Source organism: Hippocampus bargibanti, linkage group LG16, assembly GCF_051943395.1.
Source record: "Hippocampus bargibanti isolate YZ-2025 linkage group LG16, ASM5194339v1, whole genome shotgun sequence".
Classification (NCBI taxonomy): domain Eukaryota; kingdom Metazoa; phylum Chordata; class Actinopteri; order Syngnathiformes; family Syngnathidae; genus Hippocampus; species Hippocampus bargibanti.
The window spans coordinates 12,053,273-12,068,476 of NC_142749.1; the positions used below are offsets into that span (position 1 = coordinate 12,053,273).

At 40.0% G+C, this 15,204-nt stretch overlaps 1 protein-coding gene across 1 annotated transcript; it reads right to left on the reverse strand.

Annotated features, from left to right (window-relative positions):
• Positions 1 to 37: 37 nt before the first annotated feature.
• jakmip2 (janus kinase and microtubule interacting protein 2) lies at positions 38 to 15,165 on the reverse strand. Its single transcript, XM_089017286.1, has 24 exons — positions 15,014 to 15,165; positions 10,760 to 11,008; positions 10,405 to 10,659; positions 9,916 to 10,158; positions 9,586 to 9,795; positions 8,009 to 8,107; positions 7,783 to 7,929; positions 7,562 to 7,702; positions 6,902 to 6,958; positions 6,656 to 6,778; positions 6,426 to 6,554; positions 6,091 to 6,174; positions 5,572 to 5,634; positions 5,397 to 5,495; positions 5,035 to 5,136; positions 4,885 to 4,938; positions 4,725 to 4,790; positions 4,269 to 4,337; positions 4,074 to 4,151; positions 3,189 to 3,239; positions 2,864 to 3,016; positions 1,946 to 2,011; positions 1,701 to 1,777; positions 38 to 176 (listed from the first exon to the last, which is right to left on the reverse strand). The coding sequence occupies exons 2-23, from the start codon at positions 10,886 to 10,888 to the stop codon at positions 1,727 to 1,729; spliced, it is 2,469 nt and encodes an 822-aa protein (XP_088873412.1). The 5' UTR covers positions 10,889 to 11,008; positions 15,014 to 15,165; the 3' UTR covers positions 38 to 176; positions 1,701 to 1,726.
• Between the last annotated feature and the right edge of the window lie 39 nt (positions 15,166 to 15,204).

The window sequence follows — 15,204 nt, forward strand, 5'->3', positions numbered from 1 at the left end:
GATTCTGAGAGACCCACTTATAAAGAAAATAACAAAAAGTTGAAAATTCCAATCCAACATCTTGTTTACTCATATACCGTCACCACACATACGGCCATAGTTGTTCCACCACACTCGGATGAAAAATAAATAACACAACAGCAGTGAAATACGGGATCTGTGGGCTGATGCAGCACCTGTAAAAAAAAAAAAAAATTAAACAAATTGGCGTTTTATCACAGTATCAGAATGCATGCACTAGATGGTGTTACAACACAATACAATACAGATTTACAGTAAAGTCTTGTTATATCGATATTCAAGGGAGTCCGAAAAAATATCGATATAACGGGGACTATCGATGTATCCGACCCTGTTTGCATGTAATTTTCTCCGTGCGTGCATAGAAATAGCATCGATATAACCGGGACTATCGATATATCCGATATCGATATAACGAGACTTTACTGTATTTATGTAGACTAAAGCTTTCACAACTGTTGCAGCTACAAGAAACCCTTTACAGAACGTTTAAAAAACTACACACCAAGAAATATGAATAGCGATCCATACATGAGGTGCAACGGATTATAAAGCGCAATGCTCGGCTTTTGATAAAATTGAAAAATACGGTACATATTATTATTGTATTTGTGATGATTATCAGCTTTATTTCTATCGTTAATAGTACAATTAATTTAAGCTAAATATTATAAGACATGACAATCATGACAACATGACATGACGTATTGGCATATTTGCAAGTAAAAGAATTTACCACAACGGTGACTCTCAAAGATAATACTTTACCAGATCACAAGTTATATAGCAATGTAGAAAGAGGGGAAGGAGAGCGAGAAGGAAAATATGAAATGTCGATGACAGGAAACGGACCCCTTGTTGACATTTTTATCGTTTAATCTTTTTTTTTAGCATATCATATTGAAGAAAATATATATTTTTGCTTTTCAAAAAAAATCTTCAAGGTATTATTGGAAGATCGCATGAGCTGATGTGACGCTGTCATTAACTGGCGCTATAATAACAAAGTTGAGAAGTTTTGAACACAACTAGACGTCAGCCTATCAGCCGTCACTTCACTTGATTGAGACACCGGCCAACCAATCAGATGACATCCATTATTAGGTACACGATGCCTGCTCAGATGACTCACCTTAGCGTTGCAAAGTTAACAAACTCGTCGTTAGTTACATCCGAGTTTTTCGCTCGTTTTTTTTACTCTTCCACGCAAGATTAAAAACGAGTGGGGGAGCTGGACCAAATAAGAAAAAAAAAAGTATCCCTTCCATACGGAATGTAAGACTTTTTTTCACGATGACGTTTTCAAAGTGCGCTTGTCTCGTCTGCCAGTTATTAGAGTGAACTCAGGTCATGGCAAAAAATCTGGACATGTATTGTGCAACATATGCGGTAACGCATCAAGATATGTTTCAAGAATCCTCAATATATTTCTCAATAAATATAATGCGTAGATCATTTTGACTTGGTCATTTCAAAAGTTAAAAAGTGTGAGCACCCCTATTTTACTCTCAACTTGTACCCACCTTAATTCTGAAAGCCAGAAACAAGGAAATGGAACTTAATCATGTGTTATGACAATTAAGATTGTTCAAATTTACAATGTGGCATGTTTCATATTATTAATCAGACACCATCAATATTTATCCGCCCACAGCTACCCTCAACCCCCCTAAACTCACCTCTGCTTGAGGACACGCCAAAGACCTTAAGGCCAAAGGATAAAGGCAAGAGAAAAGAACAAGAATAGAAACAAAAACTGCAAAGAAAGAAAGCAAAAAGACAGAAAGAGAAAAGGTGAGAGTATTAGAGGAACATGCAGCATGTTAGTCACATTAGGAACACACACAAGGGAATACAGTGCGGGAAGTCATGTGGATTAAACATTTTGATGACATTTCACACACAAGGGGTAGTTCAAGTCTACCTTTTCCTCTAGGTCTTTAATCTGCCTCCTTTGGATCTCTGTTTTGTCCTCAAGATCTCGAATTCTCTTTAAAAAAATCATTTGGTTCAATGTTAACATAAAATACAATACATATTGATTTATATTGATTGCGCTTTAACAACAGCTGAAGCTGTAACAAAGCGCTTAACATGGACAGCTATCAAATAGCCAAAATAAAGCAGTCACAAAGATATGCTATATATACAATCATTTTTACAATATATTCCTGGGATATTGTGTTTTGTTAATTTTAAAAGAATTGGTTAATTATCAATGTAATAATAAACAACCATGGCGAAAATAGCCTTTTATTTAGGTTCAAGAGCATTAAATCATTCATTTGGGCCAAAATATTCAGTATTGAATACAATTGCAATAATGCATCAAAAGAACACCAACGGGGACGGAAAATGTCTTGTAAAACTATAGTCGCTGCAAAAAAAAAATCAATAACAATTTGAATAGATTTAAATTTATTGTACATTGGACTTCGATGTTAAATACACATAACAAAATAAAATGGCAAAACAAAGCAACATTAGGTTTTAGATGAACAAAAGTAAAGGTTGAATATTAAAAAAGAATTAGAAGGTGCCACAATTTTTTGTGCCTTTAATGTGGCTGCCTATACATAATCAAAAAGCTAAAAAAACAGCTCAATTCAAATTTAAATATGTTTTTTTTATAAATCCTGCACTCAACAAACACATCATATGTGTAATGAAAAACTAAAACTAATCCTGAATCTTAAAAAATACCGATATATAGATGAAAGTGTTGTTGGAAAAATTAATTACATTTTTTTAAATAATTAAAATAAATAAAGATAAACTATCGTGAAAAATCCCACATGGCTGAAACATTGATATGGCGACCACATACACATGTGGGACATACCTGGTGCGCCTGGTGCAACAGCTCCATCCTTTCCTGCAATATCTGACAGTCATACTCTCGACTCTTCCTGAGCATTTGTCTTCTCAGCTTCTCTACCGATGTTCGCAGCTCATCCCGCTGAAGCTCGTCCAGGGGCTCGCCGTATTTGATCACCTACAGGGAAGGAAATGCCAAATTGTCAATACATCAGCTATTCATCAGGATAAGAACTTTGCGACTTTAATCTACAATTTAATTAATTGTTAACGGTGGACAAGATGTTTGTTATTGATGGTTTGCATTGAGCCGTCATATCGTTTTTGTTATGTCATCTTGCTCAAATCACCTTGTCCTGCTGCAAGGCGTTGTATAACGTAGCCTCCAACTCTTGGATTTGCTGTTTAAAATGGGGGAAAAATTGTTAATAGTAAGAAACATGGGACAGTAAGATCAGATTCAGATCAAAATCAGAGCAGAATAATCTTTATTGGTATGTAGAAAACACAAGGAATTTGTCTCCGGTAGAGCACGCTGCTAGCTCGTTGCATCAAAAAAAAAAACATGCTAAATAAGTAACGCCTGCCTGAGGGGAAGATCTGGAAAATGTAGTGGGCAGGGTGCGGAGGGTCCAGTAGAATTTTCCGCACTCTTGTGTTGATTCTTGCTGTGTGCAAGTCCTCGAGAGTGGCAAGGGCAGTGCCCATGATTTTTTTTCTGCCGTCCTAACCGTCTAACATTGAAGTCGGATTTTGTCCATTTTTGTGGCGGCCCCGAACCAAACCGTGATGATATTGTTGATAATTATAAAGAGCACTTTGATTCTATGTTGCGACTCATGTTTTAAAGATTCAGCCAGGATTTTTTTTTAGAAGCCTCGACACTGAAACCTATTTGCATGATAAATTTAGGGGTGCATTCCAATTCAAACTGACAATCAAGGATTCTGAACCCAATGTGCACAAACGATGTGTTTTCTTATTTTAACAGATTATTTTCTTACAGACAGTGTTTTTAGGTGTTCAATTACCTGACATGTTTCGGCGTATACTTCCGCCGTCAGGTAATTGAACAACTAAAAAACACTGTCTGTAAGAAAATAATCTGTTTTAAATTAGATATCAAGTAAACAGGATGAACTTAATACAACTATGATGTGTTGTCCTGTCAAAAGGGTTAATCGATCGATTGACGTGGCTACAGGTCATGTCGGACCCATAGAAACCCTGCTTACCATGTAGGCTTGGTCCAGGGCTTGTTTTCTATAGTCCAGCTCCTCTTCCAGATATCCTTTTTGTTTACAGAACATCTCCTGTTGAGGGATCAAAATGTTTACGATCCCATTTGAATATGCTGGGATAAGCTACAGTTAGCAAATGCGATCAATGGATACAGCTAGGACGATGGGGGCTGTGAGTGTGTCACTTGCCATCTCTATTTCCAAGTCCATCATTTTCTGATGGAGGGCTGCCTCAGTTCCCTCAATCTGCTGTATCCACTAGAGGGCAGAAAAGAACTAGCTTCAGCAAGTGATAAACAGGCAAATAGAAAAAAGAATTACCGTATTTTACGGTGTATAAGGTTCACTGGAGTCTAAGGTGCACCCCAATGAACGCTGTATTTTCAAACTTTTTCCATAAATAGCGAGCATCAGACTATAAGGCGCACCTTCAATGAATGAAAACAGTTTTCGAAATATAATACATAAATATATAAATGTTTTCCAAATATAAGGCACGTCACATTCTATCTGTTGTGGCTCAATGTGACTTCACATATAAGAGGCAACTGCGTATAAGGCGCAGTCACCTTTTGAAGAAAATGAAGGCTTTTGGGTGCACCTTATACACTGGAAAATACAGTAGGGTTGTCGACAAACCGTTACCTTTTCTGCTAATGACAAAACGGTGCTAGCCTGAATAATGGCTACTTGTTCTTCGTTCCTTAAATTCTGAAAGAAAAAAATACAAAAAGACATTGCATGAATGAGCATTTGCATCCTTTTCAATCAAGTTAGTCACGATACACGTGTGATGTCAATTTACCCCATTGTCGCCGAGGATATCTAAAAGTTTGATCAAATCTGGTATGCACACATCCTGTGGAAACAACGCATGGGGTCCTATTAAGACCACAGCATGTAAATCCGTTTCGCCAGTTACAAAATCCAATTTAAACGGTGTTCCATACTGTACCTTAACACCTTCCTTCATACAGTATATCTGCAGTGCACTGACTCCTTCCGAGAAGGGATGCATCCTCAGGTGATTGAAAGGAGGTGACCTCCTTTCTCGCTCCTTATGGCAGCGAATGCGCATTTTTGTTAACATCTCATTGCACATCACATTGCAATTATCCAAAATGAACAAGCCATTCAATACCGGAATCAACACAACCGATAATTATGCCTACAGGGATTACGAGTTGAGATTGCAACTCAAGTAAATTTGTATGTGAAATGGAAATGTGACAAGAAATGAATGACAATGGCGGTTTAACTTATCTGATTTTTATTCTCATCATGTGGAAACATTGTTTGAGAGTAAGCAAGGCTAACCTCTAATTCCAGGATCCTGAACTCCAATAGTTCATTCTGGTCTTTGGAATCTTGGAGCTCCTGTTGAGCCCGACTGCACTCCATTTCAACTTTTTCTACCTAGGACAGCAACATTTAAAAAAAAATGTTAGTTGAAGAAGAAGCTCTTTGCAACAATGCGTTCTTCATGTCCAACCTTATCTAAAAGTTCATGATTTCTTCGTAAGAACAGTTGCTTCTCCTCCACCCATTTGGAGTCCTGATGTAAAAAAAAAAAACATTTGACAAACAACACCGGGAGGCATTCATCTGCTGTCAAGTTTGAAGAGAGGTGTAATCTTTATAAGAATCAAATTATAATCATTTTCATTCCATGTCCCTGCAGTCACATGTACAAGTCATGTCAGTACAAGATTTCATGTAGAAGGTAAATCTCATTTCAAAACACCCGTCAGCTTCTTGCTCTTAAATAATTTAAGCATAATTTACAAATCACACAATTTGTGTCCTCCATACTTATTTGTCATGTCTTTTTTATGATGATACTAGTGCAGCGTATTCTACCGGAGACAAATTCCTTGTGTGTTCGACACACTTGGCTAATATAGATGATTCTGATTCTTATCAATCAGAATCAGAAAGCCTTTAATAGTCCCACAATGGGGAAATTTGCAATCTACAGCAGCAAAATTGAGTGTATGTGTGCGTGTCATACCTGACCCTTCATCTTCAGCTCCCTCTCTAAATCTTCAATTTTGGCCTTGTACCTGAGTATGTCTGCTTGGAGCTGCTCCTGAGCCTGAAATATCGAAAAAGTGACCCATTACACCGAGTGACAGAGATCACTGAGGCTAACAACAGCTTATGAATCTCATAGTCAGCAGTGGTGTGCCGTCTGGACATGTTTGCACATCGTCTGGCAGTCAATGAGTTAAAAAAAAAAAAAAAAAAAAAAAAAAAAAAAAAAAAAAAAAACATGCATCTTTTCCCATACTGAATGCAAATAAAAAACTGATGCGAGTACGATAACAGCAGAAACATTTTGCCTACCTTGGCTTCCATCTCAGCATCCAGAATGCCTCCTTTCTGGTCCTGCAGTAGTGCGTATGCACGTTGTAAGGCCTGGTATTCTCTGGTCAGCTGACGGAACCGCAGCTCAGATTCCTCATTGGCGAGACCCTAATGGACAAACGTTCAAGGATCAAAGCATGAACTGTTAATCAAACATCTAACTGTTTGTGGCCTATACTCACACTGAGTAGTATAAATTAAATGATCACCTCATCCAGGTCTTCATCGGGAGTAGCCGGTGTCCGGTCCATGCGGAAAGAAGCCACCGAGGATGTTTCGGAATCCATTGACTCTTCATCATACCCAAAGTATGTATCCACGACAATGTGCCTCTGCATTGAAGTATGTACAAAACAGTGAACCATACGACTCGGGACATAATATTGTTCATCACCATTTTAAGCAAGAACCACAATATTGTTGCGTTATTGAGCATAAATCTGAAATATCTTGACCTTAATTGGTCTGGAACTCCTTTTATGTCTTTTTTTCCGAAGTAATTTCTCTCGATCCTGGAACCAAAGAAGAATTTAATTCACGAGAATGCTTTCAAGAAACTGAACCATACTGTAAATAGACTTTAACATTTTGGTGATTCTCATGCATGTGATTAACTCATTCAATGCCATTCACCAATTTATTCGGGAATTGAAAATATGAGGTAGAGCAGCATTCCCGAATTTGTTCGGATTTTGTTTGTTTTCTTGTTTGGGTGCTGATAAAGCGCTGGCCATGGCCTCTGGCGATGTTTTTTCATTTCCACAAGGGGGCAGTATTTCCCTTTTTTTCTGTGTTAGCGCTTTGTTCCGGCTTCAGCTGTTGATAAGGCGCTATATAAACCAATGTGTATGTATTGCAATTGTATTTTGCACAGCTGCCCTCATTGCAAGATCATATAACTCCAGACCCATATAATTTAGGAATTGACTGTTTTTCTGATGAAAAAAGAGTCTAAGGTTTCTTACGCTGCATTGAATATTTATGTAGCCCTAAAACTCACTATTCTGTGGTTCCTGGAATTTGAGTGACAATGACATGCATTGCACGTCTTTGGCAGTGAATGAGTTAACAGGGAACAAAACCACAATGTTAATTCATCCCCATGCAAAACTGACTCTTGCAAGCTCGTCAATCATGCTTTGCTGTTCCAGGACTTGAAGCTTGAGAAAAGCTATTTCTTGGTCATCGTGGGCTTGGTCCAGGTCATTCAGAGACTTGGGTTTCTTCAATGGAGGTTGAGAACTGATCTTGTCCCTCTGATAACAGAAACAAAATTCACGCTAAGGTCAATTGGTGTTGACAGAAATGAAAGGTACTCATGCGATTCCATGCTAACCATCTCAAGGTTCTCCTTGGTTAGATTTTTTGCTTTCTCTTCCAGTTTATGGATCATCAGAGTTAGCTCATCGTTCCGCTTACTCAGCAGTTTGTTCTTGTCCAAAAGCGGCTTACACTGCTTCTCCGACTCTCGCACACGCTTCAGCTGCTCATAGGAACACCGAATGTTTGCGGGGAGGAACAAGAAGCTGAGAGCAGTGAGGTAAAGTCAGGAATCAACATACCAGTTCATTCCGCTCATCACCCAGCAGTGAGTTTCGGTCTTCCAATTTGCGAATCGTGGAGTTGAGCTCCGCCATGCGCCTTTGATTTCTTCTCAGGTCCTGTAAAACCAAACAAAACCAATAAATAAGTTGTGTTTATTATTAGAATCACGTCAGCAGCATTTTGTATGTGTAAACATTGTTGCTAACAATTGAGTCAAAATGCAGTGCACTACCTGGTTTATTTATTTTAAAGGTCAGTATTATAACAGGGTACAATATATGATTTAACCACACATTATATTATCATATTAATGTAAAATGTACAAAGACAAATGTTTCAGGACAAGAACCAGCATAGTTTTTTTAAAAACTGTCACATGTCTGTTGTAGAGTGGACAATGTTTACTTGGTCTGCATTTTGTCCGGTCCGTATATAAGGCACGTGCAGGTTCATATGAAGGCTTTTGGGTGCACCTTATACACCAGAAAATATGGTAATTTAGATTCGATTAGATTAACCCTTTATTAGTCTCACAGTGGAAAAATTCACAATTCACAGCAGCAAAGTGATAAAAGGAAGAGGAAAGGAAAAAGAAGAACAAAATGTAGAAGCTACTGTAAAGGCAGCCCTTTTCGCGGTGCCATCTTGAAGTCAAAATAAATAATGTGACTGATTGACTATTTTAGTTTGGTTCGGCTTGAACTAAAGACGGGCCGAAAATATTGAGTAAATTGGTCATCTCTCCCGCTGACGTGTATTCACATCTCAAAAGCAAAAAGTAGACAATGAAAAATTCCAGTATTCTGGGGGTAATGGCTCACAAAAACAGAAAACTATGCATTTTTTAAACATGTTCATCCGTACAAGGACGTGCTGGAACCTAACCCAGCTGTTTTCGGGCAATAGGTGGGTGGGGTGCACCGTCAACTGGCTGCCAGACAACCACAACACAAAGACATACAACCTTTTGCACTCACAGTCACACTCATCACAGTAACATATTATCAAAACATGACCTTAACCAACACCGGAATGTATCGAAGTGATATTTGAATTAATTTGCTTCCAGGCATTCCGATGTAATGCTTGCATCTGCTTGTTTCATTACTCAAGGTTGTACTTACACGAGGCGAGGCATCAGAACATTGTAAGAGTTTGCCAAGTTCAACCCCCTTCTCCCCCCAACGCACAGCTGCCTCTGCACTTTTCCTGAAATTTTCAGCTATGTGCATGACCAATCATGGCAGCGTATGGATGTTAAATTGAAATGGTGTGGAGATCAAAGAATTTCCACAAGTGGGCACAAGTACCGTTTAATTAGTTATGTGGAAATGCAGGCCTTGTGAGTGGTCACATTACAGAAAACGGATCAGACACGGATAACGCCCATTCATCGTATGTCCTTAGTTCATGACAGCCGATGAGCCGGTATTCTTGATAAAAAGGCAGTCATGAGAAATAAAAGCAGAAACCAATGAAATCTGAATGAATGAGTTGTTCATCCATGGCCGACGCTAATTTGTGAAGCTACTTCTAAGCATCCTTTTATAGACTTGTTTATTTACAGTTGGGACAAGAGGAAAGATGAACTTACCGGACTACCACAGTGCTCTGCGCCATCCCCAACGCGACCCGGAATCTCTCTTTTTGGACTTCCTGCGCCGCACTCAGATTCCTTGACCAGGAAAAGCTGCTCATCCAATGCATCCTTCTGAAGCTGTAACTTCTGGAGGAACCCCGTCGTTGACTCCATCTCTTTCTCCAGAGAAAAGATGGTGCGATCTTTAGCTTTGATTTCATCCACCTGGAACAAAAGGTATTACCAAATTTGAAATTTACAATAGAGCAGAATTAAACCCCCTCATCTCCTTTGAAAATCAACTGGTATCATGGTCAATGACAGTGAATGGTGAGCAACAGTTACCAGTCTCCGAATATCCCGTTCACAGTCCCATTTGATCTTGGAGATCTGTTCTTGGTGCTGCTTATGCTCCACCCTCAGGTCGCCAGCTTTCATTTTGTCCGCTTGGATCATGTTGCTGAGAGCCTCGTCCGTCTGCTTCTTAGTTGACTTCAGCTCGGCTATCTCCTGAAGGAGCTTCACTCTCTCCTGATCGAAGAAGCGCCGAGCGTCCTCCTTGGCTTCCAGAGTCAATGCTGTGCGTACCTACAGACACGGATTCGAGTAGATCGTGGTAGTACATCTGCACCGTCATTTGGAAACAAACTTTGCTGAGACACATCCATTCATACGTCTGTGTAGGCTCTCAGTCGTACAGGAGTGGTCCATCGAGGAAAAGCTTTCTTCAGCCGTCATCTGCACTTCTTTGAAGGTGTCGGACGTTCGACACCTTCAAAGAAGTACAGATGACAGCTGAAGAACCCTTCTCCTCATTCCCAAGTACTAGTTCACCTTCTCGCCGCTTCCGTCCCGTATGGCGCTCAGTGCGGTCTTGAGTCTCTGGTTCTCCTGGTCTTTGATTTTGGCGTGCCGCGCCAGCTCTTGCTCATGCTGCCGGGTCAGATTTTCGCGCAGCGTGTGGAGCTCTTTCTGTTTTTCCTCATGCCACTTAGCCCGCTGCTCCGTCAACATGGCGGTGTGTCGGTGCTGCTCCTGCTCGCGCACCCGTTTCACCTCCTGCACTTTGTCGCGCTCCAGCTTGCTCACCTGATGTCAGTGTTACATCCCAAAGAACATAGCGCAATTAGATATAGTACTGGGTATTCTTTTTTTATCGATACTTAAAATGCAAATTACACAACACTACCTTGCATTTTTCTTGGTGCAGTTCGATCTGAATGTCAGTCAGCTTGGACCTGAGATCTTCGTTGGCTGCTTGCAAAGCAGAGATGAGTGCTTCGGGCTTTTCGCCCTTTGCACGTCCTTTCTTAGCCATTGATTTTAGTTGCTAAAATGTCTCATTTAATGCGTTCATGGAGACTTCACGGAAACGGTCCACAGTGATCCCAAAGCTTCCCGTTTCTCCTCTTCTTCATTCTCCTGTTTGAGAAAGGGGCTGGGGAAAAAACTGTTTTTTTTCAGTACCGTATTTTCCGGTGTATAAGGCGTACTGCAGTATAAGGTGCAACCCCAATGAATCGGGATTTTCAAACTTTTTCCAAACATACGGCGCACCTTCAATGGATCGTTCATACAATAGCCTGCTCAGGCAAAACAGGTTAGGCAACTTTCGCAATGCTGATGAGGGTCGTTATGCTGATGAGGTGATACCGGGGGGAGTGGGTGTAATAGGCCAATCGTTAGTCAGGAATGTAGGAACAATCAGTGGGGCCACAGGGGGGGGGGTCCCGCGCCCCCCCCCAACCTGAGAGTAGGGACCTATCATAGCTGTGTCCGGCGCCACCAGGTCTGGACATTAGGGATATATAAATGGGGCCGATACGACCAGTCAGACTTTAGTTCGCTGACGAAGCCTCTTGGATAGGAGGCGAAACGTCCGAAACCTTCACTTTTGTACAGATGACGGCTGAAGAAACCTTCTCACCTTCAATGAGTGAAAAATGTTTTCCCAAATATATTATATAAATATATGTGTTTTCCAAATATAAGACACATCAGATTAAAAGGCGCTACAGTAGATACTGGGGTTACGCAACACTTCTAAATGCAGTCGGTGGCTGCTGACAGTAGTTACGAGACCTGTTGTGGCTTAATAGTACTTCACATATAAGACGCACCTGCGTATAAGGCGCACGGTTATCTTTTGAAGAAAATGAAGGCTTTTGGGTGTGCCTTATACACCAGAAAATACGGTAATGATGAATAATGCTGTAAAAGTGGAGTGTTGATATTATATAGGGATTCAAGGATTAGTTGCATTGAGAAAAAGTCAAAGAACAATATTGTCTGTTATTTAAAAGCATCCTACATTTATGGATCAGCACAGCACTAAATGCATTAAAGAGTTGGGCGCATAATGCCATTTTCCTTGGTGAACATTTTAAAATCAATTCCGGGTATAATAAATGAGCATCATGACATATCATAATATTTGAGATTTGATTCATTATGCGGAAATGTTGATTCATTGTATCTCACATGGATGGAAAAATGATTTGAATCGAAGCGTTCTGTTTATTGAGCTATGTATTGAATCATTGTTGATTTCACAAGAAAGATCCTACATCAGATTTTTCGGCTCAATGCAAGACTTGCACTCAAAAGATTTCAAGGGAAATTAAAAGAAGACGCCAAGTCATTACAGATGCCCGAAATCAATGACATTTTCCACAATCTGCCGCCTTTTTTCCATTCCGCCACTGTTTATTTTGGTATTTCAGATTTGAGTAAACTGCCCCTCCAAATCTTCCTGAAGTCATATGATGCAAAGATAACCAGGGAATAAATTACATAACATTGCTTAAAAGATTTTGCAATGCAGATTAAAGTGATAGTCACGTGGAATCAACATGGACGTAACACACCGCAATCCACTACCCTTTGATTCCCTTTTTTAAGTCACTCCTGTCCCGTCCAATGAAAACAGCGACTGCACTTGGATCGTATATTCCAATCTTAAATTTCTGGAATCTTTCCGTGTGTTTGCAAGAAGTTTTAAAAGTCCCAGAAGGTTTAATAATGCCAATGCTTTGCTCACATTTGGTTGGGCGACAATTCATTTTTCAGAGTAAAAATTGCTGACTCATTCTTTAGCCACAGCCACCGGCAAATATTAAATGACATTTCCCCTGACATCCCTGACCTCTCAAGGAACAGTTGGGTCCCACAGTTGGGAACAACCACATAAAGTTATCCATGTAAAATTCCATAAAAGAAAGAGAGAAAAAAACATCCATAATTACTCATGATTCTGGCTTCCACAGCTCCAAAATCAGACTATTCGTCAGATTACTTCGCTACACACTCTCGAGGACTTGCACACTGCAAGAATCAAGACAAAAGCGCGGAAAAGCTTACTGGACCCTCTGCACCCTGCCCACCACCTTTTCCAGCGACTCCCCTCACGCAGGCGCAACCGATCCAATGCATACCAAATCCAGCAGATATTTAAACAACGTCTTCCCCCTATCCATTAATTCTCAAATAGTAACCCAAATATATAACTGTATAGTGCCTCTTTGCAATTTTTTAATGATGATACGAGTGCAGCGTGTTCTACCGGAGACAAATTTTTGTGTGTTCTACATACTTGGCCAATAAAGATGATTTTGATTCTGATTAAAAAACTCATGTCAATGCTGACTATAAGACGAATCATTGCTAGGTCAAGATGTTATGAAATATTACAGAGTCTATAAAGGTAACGAGTCCTCATTTCTAGTGCTGCTGTGTACAACACCTTCATGCAAAGCCAACCACATTTTACCAAACGAAATACGCTATCAACCGATAATCCAGAAATTAATTTACTGTATTTTGCAAGGTGATTGGTTTTATCTTCTGATAGCAATCCGTTGGCAACTCCACCAAAGGGTTTGACTTCTTCGCTGGCATAATAGGAAAAGAAATTTGACCACAACATGAGATGTCTGAAAATTGGATATCCTAAAAGTTTTGCAGGAATGTTTTGTGGCAGAGCTATCCCTCGAATATCACTCTCATTATTTTAATGTAATATAGAAATATTTTGTTTTTGTTGGAAAGCAAATCTGTACTTCTGCATTGCCTCTCCTGCTTTCTTGCACTTGATCCCTCGATCATGCAAAACACGAACAAAAATAAAACCCCATCGTAACTTTTTGGCATCTATATGATCAATTTTAAATGTTGTTTTATTCTGTAAAATTCAAATATTCTCAAATGTCTGTTGACCTTCCTGAGAGTAAATTGATGAACTTCGTGTTTGAACAAAATGAGCCTCTGAGCTCCTCTCGGAATTTTTTTTTTTTTTACATGTTTTTACATGTTACTGTATGTGCAAAACCAGGAACATGGTCATCATTTATGGATGTAATCCATTTTTATTTGCAGCCATCAGCACTCAAGAAGATCACATATTACTCTGAAACTCACAAGAAGAATTAATTCGATTTAGCATTGAGACACCAAACACGGATTTTACAATCTTTGCTCTTAACTTGAACACTTTGAGCCTACTCGCTAATCCACATTATGCAATGAAATCATCCACAGCTAAACTAAAGGTGGCATCAATGAGTAACCGGCAACTTTAATGAGTCTGGCAAAATATTGTATCAACTCCGTGAAAACATTAAGAATAATCAATTAATTGCACCCCTTTTAGATAAAGCCAGTCAGTAGATTCCTTGTGATTCTATTTTATTTGGATGAAAATTTGAGTCTGTTGTTCAACTATGTTCAACTATGGTGCTATTTCATGTCAGTTGTTATCTATTTATCTATGTATCTATCCATCTATGTAGCTCTCTCTATCTCTCTCAACGTCTATCTATTCATTCATTTATTTATGTATTTTTATTTTAACATTTTAGCATTACCATTGCGCCTATTTGCCACTACGGCTGGTTGTTTTATAATTAGGCCAGTATGACACCCCCGAGGCAGATGCAAGCTAGCAGACCACCAGCATCCTCCTCTTGTGTGAATCACTCCATATTAACCTTATAGTAAACATACAGTACTGTACAGTAAGGACGCAGACTCCACCAAGTGGCTAATGCATGGCGACAGAGACATCTGATGCTGGCACACTCAGTTACGGTGCTGAAAATGGCCATTGAGCAGCCCCCCCACCCTTTACCCCACTTCCCCCACTTCCCTCCCCGGCTCCCTCCACGTCACCCGTGCGGTGCAGGCCAAGAATCTCCCACTTCCGACATGCGGGCTAAGGCGATGCTGCCGGCAAAAATACTGCAGAATGCCGATTTGTCGGTGTGTTGTCACAGCATAAATAACAATAATCGACGTACTGTCTGCTCGCATCAAGTCGGTAATAACACACAAGAGAGTCACAAAACGTTTGGCAATTGCCTGCCAAAAAGGCCTGCTCGGAGCAGAAAAAAGATCCTCGGTAGACGGTTGCTCAAGCGAGAACATGGCCGGCGAAGCTTCGTCTTACCTTACAGTGCGATGAAAGATGCCGTAATAGGGGTGAAACGCACCGCATGGCGGGTTATTTTTTGACTTTAGATGGATAAAAAAGAGGAGAGCATCATCATCAGACAGCTTGATGGAGGTGATGATGAGGGGAAGGAGGAGAGAGGAGGAGGATGCTGGAGTTTAAGCACCGCCCACATCGTCACGATGAGA